The 22,202-nt window shown below is 38.1% G+C and overlaps 3 protein-coding genes across 3 annotated transcripts in view; 2 read left to right on the top strand and 1 right to left on the bottom strand.

Moving 5' to 3' along the window:
- The first annotated feature begins 131 nt into the window (after positions 1–131).
- Positions 132–5,666, top strand: got1 (glutamic-oxaloacetic transaminase 1, soluble). The gene is made up of 9 exons (XM_038296401.1): positions 132–318; positions 1,811–1,992; positions 2,080–2,203; positions 2,494–2,606; positions 2,684–2,788; positions 2,900–3,050; positions 3,821–3,986; positions 4,094–4,236; positions 4,371–5,666. The coding sequence occupies exons 1-9, from the start codon at positions 210–212 to the stop codon at positions 4,508–4,510; spliced, it is 1,233 nt and encodes a 410-aa protein (XP_038152329.1). The 5' UTR covers positions 132–209; the 3' UTR covers positions 4,511–5,666.
- LOC119790717 (metal transporter CNNM1) lies at positions 5,667–21,323 on the bottom strand. The gene is made up of 10 exons (XM_038296402.1): positions 19,868–21,323; positions 14,871–15,014; positions 13,206–13,346; positions 12,921–13,090; positions 12,696–12,795; positions 11,384–11,529; positions 10,661–10,904; positions 9,330–9,434; positions 8,707–8,802; positions 5,667–8,344 (listed from the first exon to the last, which is right to left on the bottom strand). Exons 1-10 carry the CDS (start codon positions 21,282–21,284, stop codon positions 8,265–8,267), a joined length of 2,643 nt encoding a protein of 880 aa, XP_038152330.1. The 5' UTR covers positions 21,285–21,323; the 3' UTR covers positions 5,667–8,264.
- hpse2 (heparanase 2) overlaps positions 19,929–22,202 on the top strand; it is an 86,428-nt gene continuing 84,154 nt past the window's right edge. Inside the window, exon 1 of the mRNA XM_038296399.1 lies at positions 19,929–21,348. Coding sequence (XP_038152327.1) covers positions 21,283–21,348 — 66 coding nt within the window. The 5' untranslated portion in view covers positions 19,929–21,282. The remainder of the gene's footprint in view (positions 21,349–22,202) is intronic.

Consider the following 22,202-nt stretch of genomic DNA (forward strand, 5'->3'; position numbering starts at 1 on the left):
AAGGTCAATGGGCCGGGAATCGAACTTCAAACTTTAACCTGCGAGAAATCAATGACGACATACCCAGGACACATTCTTATTGGTTAATCGTCTCACACCCACTGTAACGCTACAGAAAGCCGGGTTGAAGGTGAGACTCATTTTACATCTCCTTAGCTAGCAGCTCAGGTGACAGCTCCCCGCTGCTACAGCCATCTTTAAAGGAAAACATGTCACTGTTTTGTGAGGTTCCGCAGGCAGTCCCCGTTGCTGTCTTTAAACTAACACAGGACTTCAACAACGACCCATTTCCAAATAAGGTGAACCTCGGGGTGGGAGGTAAGCTGTCCGCTGTGAAGCGTTAACCATGGTAACGGTAACCAGGGGCACCGGCTGCCGCTGCGGAGTTAAATGAGGATGTGTCATACCTATTTCTGAGACCCTTTAAACTTGGTTATCTCTATAGGGACGTTTATAAATTTTAAACTAACTTTTTTTTTTTTTCAAATAAATATAAATGAATTGTTACAGAAGTCAATATAATTGAAATTCCAAGAGATTGCCAAATTCATTCTGCTCAGGCAGTATGTTTGGGGAAGTTGTGACTCGGTTGAATCATATCTCCTTCTTTTTTATTTATTTATTTTTTATTTGCTGGCATACTTTAAAGTCTCCTCTCTCTCTGTGATCAACATCTTAGATTGGGGTTTAAATATCCTAACAGTGCTTTTTATTTTATTTATTATTTTTTCTTTATTTCTTTATTAATTTTTTTAGGGCCAATCTATCAATTGAGTCTCCATGATGTTTTTTTTTTTTTATCTCATGAAAATCTTGTTGCAAGATTAAATTCCTCTTTTGTAAATAAGTAGTGTGATAAACATTTGGCTCAGTCATGGCAGGACAAGGCCAGCCGAGTGCCACGATTAGTACTGGAAGCTGAGGCTATATAATCCCCATCCCTGTGCAAGCCACACAGTGCTACAGATGGTCAAAAGCTACTGCGCAGCTGGTCAATGTAGGCCACACAGTGCCTAATGTCACATGCAAAAAGAATCATTTGCAAATCTGAAGCAAGTAAAGTTAAAACAAATTGGAAATGATATATAAACAAAGTATTTTTCTCACAAATGCTGCAGCTTGCTTGATCTATTTTATTATTAAAACATTACTCAAAATTATTAAAAGAAAAAAAAATCAGTATGGGAAGGTTTAGTTGAACCTGATGAATGCTGCCAAGTTGAAAGGTAAGCTGATAATCACTCTTGCTGGGATAAAGATGATCTAGTGTGTTCCACTCCTTATCAGTTGTTTACATGTACTTCATCAGGAAACAAAACACAATAGAAGAAAGTGCGCATATGTGAGAATCTTGCGACAGGTACCAGCTGGGGTTACCTTCATGCGGCTGTTACTTGTTTAGATGGCATGCATAAGGCCATTCAGTTTCATTTATTGTTTAAAATTACAGTATCTCTTATATTATGATGGAAATAACTTATGACAAATAGTCCTTAACCTGTAAAAATAGAAATAGCTAATAATTCTTAAATAAAATTACACTCTAACTTCTGTTATTGTTTAGTCCAATTAGAGCAATGTTTGTTTGTTTTTTTCTTACAGACCTAGGAACCATGAAACGAAATACTTTTCTGTAAAAAAAAAAAGAGAAAAAAAAAGAATAGTTTTTTGTCTTCTCATTAATTAATTTTTAATTTTTCATGTTTTTAGACAGTAATACATAAAGGATATACATGCTAATGTAGGATTTTGGGAGGAAAGATGCTGATGATTATCTGGAATAAAGATAAAGATTTTTTGTTCCCTAAAGCATACAGGACAGATGAAGGAAAGCCATGGGTTTTACCAGTGGTGAAAAAAGTGGAGAAGATCATCGTTCATGACGACAGGCTAAACCATGAGTACCTGCCCATCCTGGGCCTCCCTGAGTTCAGATCATCCTCCTCAAAGATCGTATTGGGAGATGACAGTCCCGCCATTCAGGAGGACAGGGTTTGTGCTTAAGATAAATGTTCAACACTTAAGTTTTGAATCTTTTTACCAAAAAAATGAATGATAATCTCTGTCTGGTTCGATCAGGTGGGGGGTGTCCAGTGTCTCGGTGGTACTGGTGCTTTGAAGATTGGTGCAGAGTTCCTGAGGCGTTTTTACAATGGGAACAACAACACAAAAACACCCGTCTATGTGTCCTCACCTACTTGGGGTATGCCCTGTAATACTATCATATAAACAATGGAGCATCTAAGATTGAAATGAGAATTGAATCTGCTTTATCTCTAGACAAGCCCCTTATTTCAGGACTTTGATTGGCTTACAGGTAGATATTTACACTGAGAGGCACTAGGTCTGCTAATATAATCTCTTATCAGAGATCTTTTTTTATTATCAGTTGCTAGTGAGTAACAGCACTAAATCAATCTTTATTTATCTACAGGAAGCTTTAGCAATAAAATGAACTTGTGTTGTAACAGCTGTATTTAATGTCTGTTTCAGAAAATCATAATGCCGTGTTCAGCAGTGCCGGTTTTGAGGATGTCCGTTCTTACAAATACTGGGATGCAGAGAAGAGAGGTCTTGATCTGTCTGGTTTCCTCAGGGACTTGGAAGTAAGCACATGGATATTACTTAAAGTGGAAATGTGATTGTTATTTTTAATTGTCCGCTCTCACATCTTTCCCTGTAGAGTTGTCCTGAGCGCTCCATCTTTGTTCTGCATGCCTGTGCCCATAATCCCACTGGAACTGACCCCACACAGGAGCAATGGAAGCAAATAGCTGAAGTCATGATGGTATTTCTCTTAAAAACACACATACTTCTAACATTTTTTGTTTGTGCAGTATTGCTCTATGAAGGGTCATTTCCGCTGCTTTTAAATAATGATTTATGTATTTCTCACCAGAGGCGAAAGCTGTTTGCGTTTTTTGACTCGGCCTATCAGGGATTTGCCTCGGGTAACCTTGAGAAGGATGCTTGGGCTGTCCGCTACTTTGTCTCGATGGGTGTGGAAATGTTCTGTGCTCAATCTTTCTCAAAGAACTTCGGGCTCTATAGTAAGTAACCTGCTGCTCAATAAAGCATCCATGCTTTTCCTGATTTTTTTAGATTAAAACCACATACTTCAAAAGGTTTTATTGGTACTTCATAATAGAAATAATATTAGTCATTGTGAAGTAGCATTTGCTGTAATTCCAGCAACAGATTTGTTTCTTTGGACACCAATAGACTAAGATTTTAATTTATTTTTTGAAAATTAACTCAGAATAAATGCAGACCTTGTGTAAAGACTATTTTTCCAGTTTCTAATTAGGTTTAGGCTTTGATTGGTCCATCAATTGATTAAAACAGTTCTATTTTAGCTTCACTATTCCATTTACTATCATTGCTTTGCAAGACAACAGACCTCTGCCCGCCTCTGTAGCCTTTCTTTCATTGTGTAAAAGGTCATTGTTTAAAATGTCTCTGTATCTACAGTCACCCCATTAGAATCAATGCAATCAAGGAATTTGGGCCCACTGTGCATAATGTTTTCCATGTAGCCCAAAATATTCTTCTCATTTTACAGAATAATTCTTTTGGGATTTCTACTTTTGGAGGCAGTTGGTTGCACTTAATTTTACCTAAAAGCGATTCATGTGTTACGTTGTGGTGGATTATCAAATAAAATCCCAATAGAATATAGAACTGAACAAAATTTGAAAAACCTTGAAAGTTAGTAAACTTTTGCATTTGCATTACAACACTTGCCACCTTTTTATCATGCTTGCATTATTTTATAGTATAGACATCACATTTTAAAAGGGAACTTCTGCTCATTCACCAGATGAGCGTGTGGGCAACCTGACAATCGTTGCTCAGGATGCAGATAACCTAAAGAGGGTTCTCTCCCAGATGGAGAAGATCGTCAGGACCACCTGGTCCAACCCACCATCTCAGGGAGCTCGCATCGTTGCGGTCACACTTAGCTCACCAGAGCTATTTTCTGAATGGTCAGTGTGAAACCTTCTCATAGAGTGACTCACCAAGGCTTTTCATGAGTCACAATAGCCACCCGATTTATGTTTGCTTTCAGACTCACCTGTTTTTATTAATTCAGGAAGGATAATGTGAAGACCATAGCTGACAGAGTCTTACTGATGAGGGCTCAGCTTAAAGCCAAGCTTCAGTCTCTTGGAACACCGGGGACCTGGGACCACATCACAGAACAGATAGGCATGTTCAGCTTCACGGGCCTTAACTGTGAGTTCCAGGACGTATACACACAACACTGGGGGTTGGGGTAGCCGAATGTATAGAAGCCTGCTTGGAAACATTCACCACGGGCTCTGCAAAGAGTCAAGTGAGTCAAAACCTCCTGCTCTTTCCCTCTGCAGCTAAACAAGTGGAATACATGATAAAGGAGAAACATATCTATTTGATGGCCAGTGGTCGCATCAACATGTGCGGTTTGACCAGCAAGAACATCGACTATGTGGCCGAGTCCATCCATGAGGCAGTTACCAAGGTCCAGTAGGAAGGTCTCCCAACTTTGGTCACCTCCTGCTGCCCCGCCCTGAGGAGACGACGTTTGTCGCACAGATTTTGTTATTTGCTGACATTTGCAGATGGCTATCTTGAATTTAAATTCACTGTTTAGATAGGTTGAACACATTTTGAACAGAGATACTGATGCAAGTATAGATTGTGTCCCAATACAACTTTTACATTTCCTATATGATACCAATACTGCAGCTTTGAGTATTAACCAATACGGATGTACTAAGCTGATAAGATATTAGCACAAATCATATATGTTTTTCTAACTCACTTTATATTGTGAAATTTTAGCAAAGGGCTGATTTAGTTAAATTATTTAAACAGAGAACAATAATCAACAGCATTGGTTGACCCTGACCCGTGTGTTATTAACCAATGGGTTAAATAGACTTTAAACAGAAGCAGATAGAAGGAACGGAACATCCCAGTTTCATATACCACACATGTGGTAATATATTAATTTTCATACGTTAATTTGAATGTTCTTTCTCCTCCTTTTCTTCTTCTGTTTGTATGAAAATATTAAAACATAAGAGCAGATTTACCGGGACCTGTTTAACTTATAATGCAGCTATTATGAATGACTGTTTTAAAAAGATTCATATCTGAATGACATTTTAAATGTTGTTCTCAGGAATATATTTCAAGTTTACCCATTTAAATGTATTAACCAGTGGAATCTGTAGTTACCTCCCTTGAAAATCTGCATTCATAGTATTTATCTCAAGTCTGAGTCAGCACAAACAGCATCGATTGGTCCTAACGGGTGTCATGACTTCATAGAAATGTGTGCTCAGTGCTACAGGCTCAATGTCTCGATGTTTCCGATCCTGTCAGGTTCTTACTGGTTATTGTTTACCCTTCACAGCACAGACCAGCTCTTGTGTAATAGTGTTGTTCCTGAAAAATAAAAAACTAATGATCTACCAGCCTGCTATCACCTCTCTATGAGCAGCACAGTTATAAACAGACTGATAAGTGATTTAATTTAGGTGGAGAGTCCTGATAAGTAGGCCATTCTCAATAAAAACCCAGTGTTATGTTTGCATTGTTTCTAAATCTGTTAATGAGAGTCTGTCTTTTGCATCTATCTTTACAACCTTCCTGTAAATCAAATAAAAAAATATATCAAAGTTTGCATTTCGAAATCAATTTAATTTAGAAAAAGTAAACAGTGGAAACAAATCAAACTCAACAAGAATAACAGGTCACTACATTTATTAATATATTATTTATTTAATGTCAAATGATATGTTTCTTTGCATCTTCATATAATCCCCTAGTTTTCTCTTTTATAATCCAAAACATGCTACCAGTCCCAACTAATCTGAAAAATCTCTAAATGCATTTGACTTCACACTCAAATCCTCTGAGTCAGCTGTCAAATCAGGAAACTTTCACCCTTGTGTGTCCTGTGTCTGTGGGATCATTCTGAGTAGCTTAGCTGTGCAGGAGCCTTTGTACGTACGCTGTTGTACCAGGCAGAATGAATGAAGTCACAGAACGTCCCTAAACACACAACCTCCGTTTGAAGGGACGGGGCATAGGCTTTTGACGTCAGTGTGTGTTCAATTGCTTTCGTCAGTCAAATCTCTGTCTGCAATGCGTTATGCAGAAATCCAGGCACAATTTCAGAATGCAGATCAGCAAAACTCCAACCTAGATCTCTTATTTTAAAACACTGCATTATTGTAGTAACACAGGATTATGTGAGTAGTTTTACTGACATTTCTTTCAAACAACCTCTGTCCTCTAGTCCCTAATTATGATCTCTTAAAGCAACCTTTAAATCAAGGTTTCTTTGTTACATGAAGGCATTGATTGTTAGCCTGCAGTCTTTGTCAGACTTATAAATTCCACTCCGACTACAGACTGTGCTTTAATAGGGAGTTTCATATCTTTTTACATTAGCATGCATAAGAGAAACAGGACCTTTGTGGGGTCAGTCTTATGGTATATGGAACAAAGACAGACATGCAGGTATACAGTGGTTTCCAAAAGTATTCACAACTCTTTCCCTAAACTTTTTATCAGGCTACAACCCCAAACTCATATATGATTTATTGAGATTTTATCTCTTAAAGCAACAAAAAGTAGTGCACAACTGTGAAGTTGCAGGAAGTCAATATAAATTTTTCAATTTGTGTTAAAAGAAATATGTAGATAGTGTGACAGTCATTGGTATCAAGCCACCTTTTACTTGATACTTCGAAATATAATCAAAAATATAGCCTTAATTGGTCACTTAAACATTAAATAATTAAGTGGATTAAGAATATTAATAACTGAACCAGAAACAGCATGAAGAAATCTATGATGAATCTGGAAGAGTGAAGTGATTCATGTGGGGTTGGATCCACTGAGGTTTAGGTTCACTTTCCAACAGGACGGTGACCCTAAGCATACAGTCAGATCAAACATATTCATATCCAAATCCAAGAATCTCCAACTCAAGGTCTAGACCTATAGAGAATGGTGGACTGCATCTAAAACTTGAAAGGTTTGAGGTATTTAGTGAAAAGGTAAAGTCTTTGCATGTGCAAAGCTGGAAATGCATGTTCCTCTGGTTATATATATGTATATGAAAGCCAGTCTTCCATTTTACAGTTATTCACTTTTTTTATTGAGCTATTTAATAAAATCTGAATAGGTAGAAAGCTTGTGGTTGCACCATGGTAAACTATTAAAAAGTTCAAAGGCTGTGAATACCTTTGATGGCACTGCAGCAGATACTTCTTTAATAATATCTGTGTGGATCCAGAGATCCTTAGCTTATTATTAGCTGGTGTCTACAGCTTGAATGAAAATGATGGGAACATTTAAAACTCCCTTAAAACAGACTATATGCAGGTAAACCAACTGGACTGTTTTATTAAACGTGTTCAAGTTGGTGGAAAGATGATTTTTTTTATGGATAAAAGCTTTGCAGTTCTGCTCATTCGGCTACGATAGACATAATTATTGTGATGGTAAAAACAGAAGAACTTTCAGAAAAGAAAGTTACGTTCATCTGAATCTGTGAGATTAAAACCTCACATTGTTATTTTTGTATCGCATTCATAATTCTGACACTTTCATATAAAATTAGTTAAAAACAATATTCAATTTCACCTCATTTCATTACAGCCAGGCTAAAGTTTGGCAATTTTATGGCTTTTAGAAGCTAAGTAAAAATTGTGCTCCCGTTTTGGCGGCCCCTTCTATCTGCCCTTGTGTGCTCTGCTGTGCTGGCAGTATTTCAGGCCCCTTTTGGTATCATCTGAACAGCTCCTTGTGCAAATATTTTCATAATGTGAGTACTATTGCACAGTTGTTGTAAAGCGAGAGAAAAATAAATGAACCCTGTTTATATTTAAATACTTTGTTGTTCCAGTGTAAGATACTTAAACTACAAATGACAACTTAAATATGGCTATCAACATCAGGAATGTACGGTACCTACCATTAAAAGGAATCATGGACAAGGCTTGCACCGTAAATGTGGATAAAACTGAAAGGGTTTCATGCAGCCCAGTGAAAGACTTCAGTTGTTATATATGCTTTTACAATTTGTCTCACCAAGTTCTAAATTTTAGGCAAACGGGGCAGAATGTGTTGATGGGGTCCTGAGCATTTATAAGTGGCTGAAGAGAAGGTGGATCAAGTCTGAAGAATGTTTAAGTACAAATAGCATCCAGGAAAGGACCAGTAGGAAAGGGGGTGATTCATCCTTCCTTCCTCATGTCGCTGGTCTAGCTTGTTACCGATGGTTGCTCCGAACCCTCCTCCAAACTCTGCTCTCCATCTCGAGACTTTTTTCTCCTCTTGTTACCTAGAAACAGAGGGGAATATGGTAATCTGACTGGCTGACATCACTGTCTTTCTCCATATGCCATCACTCAAATGAAGTATATTCCTTCACTTTAACATTTCTCTCAAATGGTTGAATACAGCTGAAGCAAAAATGGAAAAATAATAAGAAAGCATGAGTCATAAATCTGTGCCAACAAGAACAGCTGCATCTGGAGGAGCCGCTCTGTAGGAAGCAGTGGGCTGCATTATAGAGACACGACACGTCACGTGTTGCTAGGAGACGCTTGGGAACATTGCTGCAGCTGGCAGAAAAGTTCAGGCACATCTGACAGCGTGTGTGTGTGGTAGCTGTGGTATCGCTGCTCATGACGAACTACTCACTCAGTTTATGGAGGAGCTTCTTCCCGATGTTCTCCTCTGAGCTGGACAGAGACAGGGAGCTGATGAAAGGGGAGGTCGACGGCTCTGTAGGCACATCTGTAACAAGCATGAAAGCCGTGACATTATAAACTAAAGTCATACATAGGTCTGAGAACCAAATAATTAGAGTATAGAAACAAATATAACAGAGTACAGAATTAAAAGCCTAATGAATCTTTAAATTAAGAATTGATTTAGAAATATAAAGCAAAACCAAAGCCCCAAAGATCATGAGAGTTAGGCTTTTGCACTCATGTTTTTTTCACAACCATTATTTATAAATTGATATACATTTTTGGACTTCTCATTGAGCATGTGTTGATTAGATTTTACAAAACAGTGTTTCCATTCTGCAATTTGATTTTGGTCCAATGCTATCCGTGTATTAACAAAAATACATTTGGCTGTTTAGTGAATATTGGTTTTAAATTTCAACTTTTTGATTTGTCTATCTGTTCCAACAGATATTAAAAAAAATCTACAAATGAGGCTAATCTCCCCTCACTTAGTGTAAAAGTCATTGAAAAAAAGACATTTTCCACCAGTAGAACACAAGCTGCTTATAGGAGTCAGCAGCATGTTACCATTGTCAGGTGAATTCTCCGGTCGGTCCTCATGGATGTAGGGGATCTCATCCATGCGAAGGAAAACTGTATCATTTGGACTCCTCTGCCCATCAGATTTACTGCCTGTTTGGGGGAAAAATAAGACCAGTTAAACAGGTAGCATGAAAGCAGCAGCTTGTTTGTCCCTCTGCCTGTAGAGGGAGGTAAAGAACCACCTATTTACTCTTAAATTAACTTCTGAGTGGTTGAGTCAAAGATTTAATATGAGAGAACAAGAGTTAGGATTGTAGACTGATCTGAAAGTAGACACTGCAAGTACAAAGGGTTGTATCTCTAAATACTGTAACTTACTGCTTTAACTACTTTCTAGTTAGATGCAGATCTGTCCGATAAACAAGCATCAGCACAGTCCCAGCAACATAGTAGACATATTGAAGGTTAAAATGTTCATGGAAAATTGAAAAACTATAGAAAATGGATCTATACCAAATTTGAAAAAGCCTCCATGAGAATACTTCCCTTTAATCTATATTTCTGCTGAAAAAGAAAACATTTAATTTCTTTGCAACTTCATTACTAGTTTTTTGTTTTGTTTTTCTGCAGGTATTTAATATTATTATCTCCATTATAGATAAGGTAACTGAAATTAAACTCAGTTAAAGGTTATGTGTGCGGATAAAATGATGGTCAGATGGAAGTGACATTTTTTTAAGGGCAAATAATTTCAAAACCATTTTTTTCCATGCATAATTTAACATTTGTTCTGCACAGTTGCAGTGAATAACAACAAATCTCTTAGGAGGAATAAGAAAAAAAATGGAAATGTGGAATAGCCCGGTAGCACAAGGTTAACATTCTTAAACTAATGCTTTGCAGATTCATCTGATTTGTTCCTCAAGCATTTATTATGAATATTCAGTTTAAGTCTGACTGTCCTTTGATTTAACTTACATGTTTTTATATTTTCAAAACATCTTTTTTTATATTTTCTGGAAACATCAACAAGTGATGTCTGTGCAAAATCAACCTGTAGAAACTATCACTCTATTAAAAGTTAAATCATAAATATTGTTGATACAACAGCTTTTATTGAATGTCAAACATTTGTCATAACTATTTCTTTCAGTCCCCAATTTTTTTGTTTGGTTTTATTATTATTGTATTTTTTTTCTCTCTGTTCAATGCTTAAACATTAGTATTTTTATGTTGTTGTATTTCTTCCCGGTTAAGCAATATTTTCCACTTAGTTTAGTTTTTTTCTTATAAAATCCTTATTATCTTTTGTATAAATCAAGAAAACTTTACAGTCAACTCTTTTTGTCAAAGTTTACTTATTGTGAATAACTTACGAACAATGCGGTTTCTCTCATTGAGCTGCGAGGTGCTGTGAAGGCCACCGTATGGATGGAGGCGTGTTAAGCGCCCCAACCCCAGTCGAGTGTGCATGCTCATAAGCGGGAGGGCGATGCTGTTTGAGCGAGCCTCTGGGCCCTTGGGTCTTCCTTTAACGTCAGGACCCATAGTATCCGGGGTCTGAGGAGTGCTGTCCATCCGCGTGGCTGTCATTGCATTCTGGTAATGGTTCCTGGTGATCTGTGGCATTTAATACATTTATCATAATTCTGTTTGCATGCAAGACTTTTGTCATTACTATAAATCAATGCATCCACTAAAATATAGGCCATATTTGCACAACAAGGGTTAGGAGAAAGGGCATATCCACTAGGTGAAGTCAGTACAGTCCTCTTGAAATGGAGCTCAATTATCCTTGGTGATTAGGGGAAGGAGGCTGTGGGGAGGAAAGTCTGAGGCACAGGATGTCTGTGTAAAGTCAAAATCTACGATTCGGACATATCAAAGGCAAAATCTGCACCGGAGAAAGAGTGCACATTATTCAAAATTCAAAGTGTGGTAAAAGTGTGGTTTTCTTGTTTATGGTTGTAAGTTATAGCCCTTAATGTACAGGAAGTTAGAGATTTGAGGTTATAATTACAGGAAAATTAAGGTTTAATTTAGTGAATAATAATAGTGTTTATTTTCCTTTTGTTTCTGTGCATTTAAAGACCCCAAACCTTGATGATCTGCAGGTCTGTGAGCTGCCGTACTGAGTAGTCTGGTAAATAAGCCCCTCCGCCTGCTGTGAGCTGACCCACGCTGCCCCCATTCAGTAACGAGTCTGACTGGTTCAGGCCGCTGCTCCGAGAACTGTATCTCTGGGCTGAAAAGAAAAGTGAAAGAAAACACAGAGTTTGTCTGTGTAAAGTAAATCGCCATTAAAGAACAGCATTACTTTTAAGTTTTTAGGTTTTATTTATCTATTTTTTGTTTTAAGATTGCATTGTCGCGATTAGGATTTGTCTTCCCTGATCAAGCTTGGCAGGCAGCTTCAGGGAGTCCTAAAGAATGACTGATGTGTCTGTTTTTAAGCTCCTAAATCCTACTGAAATATTTCTGCATCATTCTGTTGAGCTGTGAGTTTTATCTGGTAGACTATACCAAATACATTTGTAAATCCTTTATTTAGCTCTAAAATAGGATAGGAATGCATTCTCTTAAATATGGTCCTAAAATAATCAATTCTGTAGACATTGGATCCATCCATGTAGAATCTTATGTGACATACCAATACAAATTAATTACCGGTAAGCAAAAGCAATGGGATACGCTCCCAACTTTGCAATATCTCTGTGCTGTTTATCAAGTAAAATACAAATGAAAGATTTTAAGGAAAAAAGCTTCTGGTTATAATGTGAGTAAATATAAGAAAGGTCAAGATTTATTTTGCTCGGTGCTTAACCACATCTACAATTTTAGTTTGACATAAAACATTTGTGCCAGTTCTATAAAATTATTTTTATAATTCAATGTCCATTGTAATTTCAAAAATGTCTTTAAAAATCCCCCTTTGACTCAAAAAGAGAAGAAAAAATATAAAAGCTACAGTTTTTACCAAATCATATACCAGTTTCTGCTTCAGTGAAATTTTAAACATATAATCTACTAAAATATGACTTTCTGAATATTTAATAGGAGCTTACAAATATATTTCGGCTCAACTTAAGGATCAGATGTTAAAATGAGCCTGCAGAAGAGATCAGAGAGAGAGACTGTATGGCAGGATTCTGCTTGCTCTGCAATCTTAGCTGGATTTCCCATAATCTTGAGCAGGTCAGGCCTCTCCACTGGGAAATTCTCTGAAAAAGCTTCATTTAATTACTTTCTTCTCACGGCTTCTTCCACAGCTCGTGTATCCTGACAGATACCCAGCTGTATTAAGACAGCAATATTGTTCTACTCTACTGCAGCAGTGAAAACCAAAGTCTCCTTTATGCTGCCATCAGCATCCCTTTGACACCAAGTTCCCTGTAACATGTTGATTCTCACCAGTTGGCGGAGGTGGGATGAGTGCTGGCATGCCATAGTAGGAAAAGGCTCCATTTTCAAACCGAAGAGCTTCCTTCCCTATTTCCACCTCCACCCGTCCCTGCATTGAGAACACATTGATATGGATTAAGCTACCTCAGTAGTCCTTATTGATTTTATTACTCATGGAATGAAACATCCTTATTCGACATAAACATCTATATGAAGCAGTGAACTGAAATTGACCTGCAAAATGAGGATGAAGTAGTCAACGGGTTTGTTTCTCTGATAGAGATAGTGTTGAGGAGCATGTTTGTTCTTGGAGTCGAACTTGAGTTCCTGCACGACACTTGGATGTTTGATGAGGCGCAGCAGGATCTTTTCTGAAAGGTGACACAACCTGAAGGGCTCCACTTCTACAAAACAAATTTAGAAAAAACACAAATCCATGAAAACAAGAAGCAGAGACACATTTTTTTTGCACATCTTTTTCTTATCTTTTTTGTGAGGTGTTAACCCAGCTCATATTACCTGTACTCAAGAAGCGATGTGTTGCAAGCAGAATCTGGGGAGAGATCTTCACCTTTAGCTCATTTTCACCAAGTTTGAATATAGAGAAGTCCTGCTGCTTCCTCTCATGGTGGGACACCCTCCTCTTGGTCCGATTGTCAGCTATGAACCAGATATTGGATGCATATTTTTTTTTAAAAGGACGGTATATGCTGCAGATGGAAACTTTTCACTAAAATGCTGCCGTGGTTTATGATTTTAGAGATATAAGGGACAGAAAACGCATTTATGAGTAAAATAGTTGAGTGACAGCCGTTCTGTGTGTACTGATACTGATATCCTTTAAACATTTTAACAACCACAAATTTAAATATCATTTCTAAGTTGCACATTATTGCAAAGTGAAACAAAATATGGTTTCCAATTTTGTTGGATGTAAAATTACTACTGAACATTTTAAAGCATTTTATTACCAAATATCTACGTGGTAAAACAGTGTTTATGATGCCATCATGCTTTTTGATAGTGTTTCTTATAAGGTCTTTATTAATGGTAGGTCGAAGGCATATTTAAAAATACCTGCTTAGATAAATGCAGCGATAAATTGTTTTGTAGAGTATTACCTAAAGTGGACCAAATAATCTTTAGATTTTGATTTGTTAAAACTATGCATTGATTTGTTCCTTATGTATTTGTTAAAACAATTTTGTTATTTTACAAAATAAAATCTCAATAATACAATATGTATGTTGTCAATGGTAAAAACTAGAAAAATTGGCATTAAAACATATGCAAGCACTCTACCTGAGATTAACCCTTGATAATATATCTAATGCTTTTAAACATGGGAGTTTTTCAGCATTACCTGAACAGTTTTTACAGCTGCTGTTAAACTGTAAAAACTGTTCTCATCGTAATGGCAGTGAAGGATGGATTAGATATGAAATTAAGTGTGTTTAGCATTCAAATGCCTCGCTGTCAAGAGCTTATCCAGCCAATTAAAAATGAGCCGCTTATAGTGCTTATCTGTGAGACGTGGTCATTTATTTACGTTAATTAATTGTGCATCAAAAAGGATAAGGGGATGTCAGGCTAGATGATGCAACACCAATAAATTGATTTAAAAAATGAGAGCGTGTGGGGAGAGGATGATTCTGATCTAAGTACTGTCAGGTCCCAAAGGTTGAAATTAATAAGCTTTTGAGAGCGATCCATTGTTTCATAAATAACTGTACGATCTGTAAGACCTGTCTGCATGCTCAGGGGATTTATTTTTTACGTCATGAAAGGGATTGGAACATCTGTTTTGTGTCAATGTTTTAGGCTGGAGTAATCTGTAGTGTAACGATATTAGAGGTATTTATTTTCCACAAACTGGCCCCACTAAAATCAAATCATTGTTGTTTAAACACGACAGCCTACTTGGGTATTGTTGCAAATCATGTCTACCTCTTTATGAGTATATGTAGAGCTATATAAAGAGGAGCTCGCATCATGACAGATTATATGATGCCAAATCAAAACCTTGGAAATGTTTCCTGCACTTCATTAGTGAAAAAATGCTCCAACCTGTTACTAGTAAGGTGTACCTAATAAAGTGAGCATACTTTTGTGATGGAAGTCAGAAACTATAAAACCAAAACAATGACATTGTGATTGTGCTTTATAAAGTGTGAATATACGTACTGTACAAGTCTGTCTCATCCACAATCTCAGACTTGATGATTTCTTCAATCACATCCTCCAGTGTCACAATGCCCATCACTTCATAGAAAGGGTCCCCCTCGCCTTCACTGTTCACCCTCTGCACAACAGCCAGGTGAGACTTCCCTGCATTCATGAGAACAGACAGAGGGAAAGTAAAGCTGAGCTAAAATCTGCTTGTGCAATGTGTTGGAGCGGGACATCACTGGATTAAAAATAGCTCTGAGCAAACAGCCTCCAACTGGTCAAGATGAAAATCAACACAGACTGTTGAGACACCATGAACATTCAAGGGTAAATCTAGCTCAGATGTTGAGCTTTGAATAAAAGCCGTATCAGGATTGTGCTCATGTGTGTTCTTAGGACAAACAATCAGTCTTGAGCAATTTTTGGCAACTGGGAAAACCTGACCCATTACATAAAACACTGAGATTGCAAAGATTTATGATGCCTGCATGTGTCAAATTAACTTAGCAATGCTGCTGTCACCTCCGTAAAAACAAAACATGGCCACTTTGTGCACTCATGAGCAAACCTTCCACTCAGAATGCCCACTCACAACATGTCTTCCAGACCCAGTCACACAACTAGCCCACAGCATCCCTGCATGTAGTCTGCAAACTAAATGTGACAAGAAGTCAATGTTGCCACAACCTTGAATATCACAAAGGGAAACAGGAGAAACGACACACAGCTTTTTTTCATTTCATTTCAAGGAAAAATATTTTAAACATGCAGCTGCAATAATACAGTTTAACACATACCTTTTTTTTTCTCAAGAAACACGTCAGCTTGGTGACTAGTAACGTTACCCAACCAGATTTACGTCATTTGGACACACATTTCATGGAAATAGTCTCCAGTCTTGCATAGAGGCTAAAACTGCAGGAGAGGGGCTGATTTAGGGGATCTCTGCCAGAGGATAAAAAGAATGCTTTAATCCAGTCCGACGAGGAAGGACAAAAATCTGATTGACTGACTGACATGCAGCCATCTTCACATATTAGTCTGTAGCAGAGTGAGTTTAGCTGAGACAGCAAGGCTGTGCCCAGAGCTCAGGTCAGCATGTCTGAATAGCACAGGTGATGCACAGGAGGGTTTGCCATCAGCTGCTGATGCTCCCATGAACTGCATTACATCATTCACGTGTTACATAATGCTCATGCATAGTGACACACACCCAGCACGCTCACAAGTGAAGACACTCTTGCCTGGGGTGAAACTGGGTCCTCTGTGGATGTTCTTTTCACAAATACTTCTGCTCCAGCAGTTTCCCAGACTCCTGTGTTCTATTTTTGAAAATCATCTGTTCTTGTAGGCTGTGCACTTATTTTTGGTTACATTTTCTGCATAAGAATATCCATAAAAAAAATGTTTGTTTAAATATGCAGGAATAGAACAGCTTACGGCAAACATTCAGTTGGAACTGAGTGTTGTCTAGTTATTCATATTTGTATGAATAACTAGACATGGTCAAACTATTTATACACAGATAATAGTTTCACCAAACTAAAATAACAGAATCTAAGTGATTTTTTACACACTGAAGAATTAGTAATTTCAAGCCAGTAACATATGCTGCAAAACTGCAAAATTCTTTAATTCTTTAGGTAACACGTAGAAGCCTGTGTGTTTAATAACAATCCTAGAGAATGAATAATACCCTTCTAAGGTATTTTTCCACTTTTTTAATGAAATAGTTTATTGTTTATTTGATTTTGAATTTGGGGGGATAGCTCTTTTTTAATACAATGGATAAAATCCAATATTACCTGACTTCTGTGGTTCTGGTTTAACAGGATTTTGCATCATTTCATTAGTCACCCAAGGTCCTCTAACAAAGAGATTTGTGAAAATCGTTTTTGACTGTTTTTTTCTGAATGAATTAGAAACTCTATCATTAACAAAACAGCTATCTTGCTATCAAAGTTTCTTTAGATTCCCCCCTTGGTTAAAAAAATGTCTAATTTGTGTTTTTCTAGCAACTGAATGCACCAAAGATTTAAATTTGATAAGAAGACATGATTAGACTGAGACTGCAGACATTTTCTGCAGATCAAACTCAATTAGTACTGCATTTGAGAGAAAACTAAATAAGTTAATAAAAGTTCCTCCGTATGTCTCTTCATTCTGTCCTCGCTTATTCTTTTTTAAATTACTGATGACATTTTCATTCCCCGCTGAAGCTCCAGCCTGACCGAACCCCTGCTCATCACCCCTCTCAGTGAGACATCAGGTCAAGCTTCCAGCTGAGCTTCCTGAACAGCAGGACTGTTAATCCTTGAGAGAACAGAGGGAAGCGGGAAAGAGGGAAAGCAAAAGGTTGGAGTTGAATTTTTCATGATTTACTCTGCAGGCTTAGCAATGAAAAGCGAAAATGAAAGACCCTTAAAGCCTAAGTGGGTTCAGATATATTGGAAATTTAAAGGTGAATCTTGACTTTACCGTTTATAACTCTGACATTCAAACAACAGGAATCAACAAATAGAGAGAGAGATAGATGTATAGATATATATATATAGATGGATAAAGGAAAAAAAAATGTTTTTCCAAAAGTTGAGCTGATCTCTTTCCCCTAAATGCCCACTTGCCAAAGCTTAATGCTGCCGTTATCATTCTCAACAGAAAAAAAATTAAAGTAAAAGCAAAAGAATTAATTTCTGTTGAACGTTTTAATTGCTGCAATGAATTTTAATGTATTTTGTTGGGTTTTTGTGTGACAAAGTGACATGATTATGGAAGAAAAAGTATTTTTTCCCATTTCCATAAATAAAAAACGGAGGTATAGCATGTATACTGTAATTGTTCCGCCTTCAATTAATCAACAAAATGTAGATTCACTCTGGAGCGAACAAACTGGAGACTATGTAACAACATCAATTTTTAAATTTTTCCAAAGATTGCTTGAATTATTCCATATACTGGTTGTATGCTGAGGGTTTTTTTCCCCCTGGAAGATGAACCTCCAGCTCACTCTCAATCCTTTGGAAGCCTTTAAAAGGCTTTCTAGTGTTGCTCTACATTTAACCTCCTCTATTTTCCCATCAACTATTACCAGTTCCCCTCTCCCTGCTAAAGAAAACAATCCCACAGCATGACACAGGCTAAAATATTTAATTTTGAACACATCCGACCGCTTGGCCTCCTCCAAATGAATGCTTCTCTAACTTTGTCTGTAACTGCCTCTAAGTCTATATTGGTTTGAGTTCTCAGACAGTTTCCAGAATGTCTGTATCAGCGTATGAAGGGCTGTATATCATGGCATGCTGCGATTCTCCACATTTTTATTTGAAAACCACCTTATAGAACCATGCAGTCTTTTTTTTTTTTATCTATCTTAGTAAAAGACTGTACTTGGTATTGGGCTTTTATAGAAATTTCAGTACTATATACAGTAACACACTGAAGCCAATATTTATAAAGTTTAATGGGTATCAATAATTTTGCAAGGTACATTGAATTTCAACCCTTAAATAACAGTTATGCCTCATGATTTAAGTTGATTTTATGCTGAAAGTGTAGCAGCATAAACTGTTTAACTCAACATCTACTATACATATCTATACATAACGATATCTTCAAGCCCTGAGACATGTTCTCCCCAAACTGAACAAATGTCATCTTTATAAGAGTCAGAGTCCCACAATCAGTCAGCATAAATTATTAATGGGCAATGCATGTGTGAGTAAGAGGAAGAAGTGAAAAATATAAGTTTGTAAAAGTTGCATTTAAAAAGAAAGTAAAAAGAAAAGAGCTAAAACCAAAAACAGATCTTTGAAACAGTAATTGGTTGTGCTACCCTTAAAGGCAAACGCTGACATAGCATTTATAACTGTCCTTTTATGGCACTTTTGTTCCACTCATCTTTGTAGAATTATCTTAATTTTGTTGCACTGGATGTTTTTGGGGTTTTTTTAAACATGAATAGTCTGTTAATTGTTATGGGACAACATTTCCATCCGATGTAGATTCTGACTTGATTGGGCTACTTTAAGAGACTGACTCAAGAGCTTTAAGGCAGCATATAAAAAAACAATAGCTGGAGGAGCTGCTTCTGGGTGTTCAAAAGTATGGGGTTCTGAGGTGTACAAGCAACCCAGTTCATCCCACTAACAACTCTATAGTTATCTGTACAAATAATGCTTCCTTTTTGCTATATCTCAGATGTGTTTATGGTACGGCACTCACTTCTACGGTCCCTTTATTTCTTATTTTTTCACCAAATATTTTACAGTCATGGAAATTGTCAAGATGATTTTGGCCAATATGGCTTTTGTGTTGCTTTTAATATACAGCAGAGTATAGGACGGCTTGTATGGAAGTGCTCTTTGACCTGTTTCCTGACTGACTGATTTCTTAACATTAATAGCATATATTTTAATGCACTTTATGCAGTTAAACAGATTTAGTATCTCAGTTAAGGAAAGTTTTTTTGTCCAGTGAAGCAAAAGATGTGGTTAGGTACAGTTCAATCTGATTTAAGGTAACAGGATTAGTCTGATGATCTATTTATTTGATGATCAGGAACATTTGAGTGTGTGTGTGTGTGATAAAAAAAGGGACAATAAAAATGAGAAATGGTTTAAAATGAAGTTCAGGGGGCTGTTCACTCATAACAAATTCTTAAGATGTCTCCACTATGGTTCTTGGTATTTTCTAACCCCTGGCTGAACCATATGCACTGTGTGACACTGTCTCACATTTCACATATGGCTTTCAGTGTTCTGGGGATCAAAGTGCTTTACTGGTAGATGAACTTTAAGCCAATGAACTGATGTATACAATGACTTCTGTGGGGAAAATTTAGTTTTTAGAGCACTTCAAAGGACATTGAACTCCTAGGTGGAAGGATGTCTCCAGTGGTTTGCTTCAAACCATGTGGCGCCTCACCCATTTTAAACTGATTTCTCACTCATGTGAAACACAGAGGAATTTCCACAAAAAGACCTCTTGAGTTTTTTTTTTTTTTTTTGGTTTACCTCTCTTGAATTCTTCCAGCATCACATCCAGTTTGGTGTCATTGAAGACGCAGTGCATGGGATGCTTGTAGAACTGCGTGATTGTTTTAAGGGGAGTACAGTCATCCGGATCAACGAACGCCAAGTCTTTAACGAACAGAATGTCCACGATGTTGGACCTGTCGTTCTCGTAGACCGGAATTCGGGTAAATCCGCTTTGCATCACATCGGACATGGTGCAGAAGTCCAGCACTGCGTCTGATGAAAGCATGTAGCAATCTGACAGCGGGGTAAGCACATCCTCCACGGTTTTTGTCCTCAGCTCCAGGGCTCCCTGGATGATGTTTAGCTCCTCCTTGACCAGGTCATGATAAGGGTCGGTGACGCGCAACATAGCCACCAACTTCTCCCTGGTGTAAAAGCTGCTGATCTCTTGGTGCAGCATGATGTCCAGAATCTTGGAGACCGGGTAGGCGATGGGAAAGAACACGAGCATCAGAAAGCGGGTGGCGCACAGAGTTTTGGAGGCGATGGCGAGGCTATGCCTGGACGCAACGGAGTGAGGTAATATTTCCCCGATAAAGAAGATCCCCAAAGTGCATGAGGCCGTTGACAAGGCAGTCATTCCTAAAATCTGACACATCCACACCACAAAACAGGTATTTGTGAGGACGTTACCCAACACCACTGTGCAAAGGATGTAGTTCCCATGTTTACGCACGGATTCTATTTTCCCTGCGTATTTCTGCTCTTTCTCCGTGCCACTGTTCTGCAAGACCCGGAGCTCCACTGGGTCAAGAGCCAGCATGCTGATGTTCAGCCCACTGCACAGGGCTGACAGCGCTAACAAAAGCACAGAGACCCCGGTCTGGAGCCAAACATCTGGCTCCGGAGGTTTCTCCACCACAGCCAACCAGAAGTCTTTGGTCCTGAAGTGCTCCCATTTCACTCCATCAAAGGCGCACATGGAGTAATATTTGATCACCTCATCTCTGCGCAAGTCTTTTACCAGCAGTTCAACCAGAACAGAGTTGTGACTTGAAGCGGATCTAAAGGAGCCCATGAGTTCTATGTCGGAGCTCCGGGAGCTTTCATCCTCACACAGTTTCTCATCGGACCGGAGCCCCTTCCCCGCATCCGCAGCGATGCCGCTCGGTTCTTCTATGAAGGCGATCCACGGAGCGGCAGGTTTCCCGCTGATATTCCCGCTGTTGGGATGCTCGGAGAAGTAAACCCTCAGCATGAAGCGCGTCCCCTCTTTTGCTCTCAAAATCCCGTCCTGCACGGACAGATCCCCGCTCTGAGTGTCTTCGGGCCGAACGCCGAGCAGCGCAGCAACTGGAGCGGGCAGGGATGAGAGAGAGATGGTGAGGAAGAGGAGGGAGAGCCGGCGCGGATGCAGGATGCAGCAATGAGCATCCGCAGCATCCACAGCCATGGTGCTGAATGAGCTGAAGGACGAGGGAGAATTAGGTCACGTGGTGGGACGGATGGAGCAGCTGGTAGGTTGTGTGTGTGTGTGTGTGTGTGTGTTTGGGGTGGGGGGGTGGGGGGGGGGGGGAGTAGGGAAAAACAAATATAAATGACCAATTCTGACGTATGCTCGATTTCTAAAAATAGATTAGAGTAAAAGCCCTGACATACATAATGAATGAAGCCTGAAGCTGGGCTGCAGAAAGTTCATTTGGTGCAGGATTTTATGGGCAAAGATAAAAACTGCAGAACCACAAAAAAGCTCCAGCAGCCCTGAGTATTTAAAAAAGGCTTTAGACAGTCGGAACTTATGTATCTGTTCTGCGGTCACTAGATGGCAGTATTTCCCTTTTTTAAATTTAACTGGAAAATAACGCTGCAATAAATAAATAAATAAAAAAAAAATCAGAATTCAGTTCAAGTGTAAACTGAAGACACTATTGAATTGCAACCTGCTGTGTTTGACATAAAGCATTGCTTCGAATAACTTCAAAATAAAGAAATATGCATTTGCACCCTGCAAATGTATCTTGTTACTAATATTATGAGTGAAGCCAGGATCATGGTCATTAATATTTGACTTCAACAAGAATAACAACATACCAGATAACCTGTAAGAAACATAAGGGCTATGATTATTATTTGTATTCTTTCATATGTTTTTGGAATTATTTATTTCGAAAATACTGAGTTATATGTTCATGTGCACGTTTTACATATATATCTCTAGCTTATCCCGGAAAAAAAGTTTGAGTTTAGGTTTTTCTTTCTTTATGTTCTTTTTATAAAAACAGATCAGTAGCAAATATGACAAGAAGACTCCATGAAAACAGACTTTCATACATTCATAAAAATATGCAACAAATGCGCATCTAGTAATTAC

This window comes from Cyprinodon tularosa, unplaced genomic scaffold (assembly GCF_016077235.1).
Source record: "Cyprinodon tularosa strain WSP-4 unplaced genomic scaffold, ASM1607723v1 ctg37, whole genome shotgun sequence".
NCBI lineage: Eukaryota > Metazoa > Chordata > Actinopteri > Cyprinodontiformes > Cyprinodontidae > Cyprinodon > Cyprinodon tularosa.

What these genes read in the sequence shown, in the direction of transcription:
- got1 (XM_038296401.1), top strand. Translation starts at nt 210, where the DNA reads ATGTCACTGTTTTGTGAGGTTCCGCAGGCAGTCCCCGTTGCTGTCTTT. An exon ending in CCAGAGCTATTTTCTGAATG is followed by an intron (nt 3,987 to 4,093) that starts GTCAGTGTGAAA and finishes TTATTAATTCAG; the next exon opens with GAAGGATAATGTGAAGACCA. An exon ending in CAGCTTCACGGGCCTTAACT is followed by an intron (nt 4,237 to 4,370) that starts GTGAGTTCCAGG and finishes TTCCCTCTGCAG; the next exon opens with CTAAACAAGTGGAATACATG.
- LOC119790717 (XM_038296402.1), bottom strand. Translation starts at nt 21,284, where the DNA reads ATGGCTGTGGATGCTGCGGATGCTCATTGCTGCATCCTGCATCCGCGC. An exon ending in CAGACCTGCAGATCATCAAG is followed by an intron (nt 10,905 to 11,383) that starts GTTTGGGGTCTT and finishes TAAATGCCACAG; the next exon opens with ATCACCAGGAACCATTACCA. An exon ending in TGAGAGAAACCGCATTGTTC is followed by an intron (nt 9,435 to 10,660) that starts GTAAGTTATTCA and finishes TCCCCCAAACAG; the next exon opens with GCAGTAAATCTGATGGGCAG.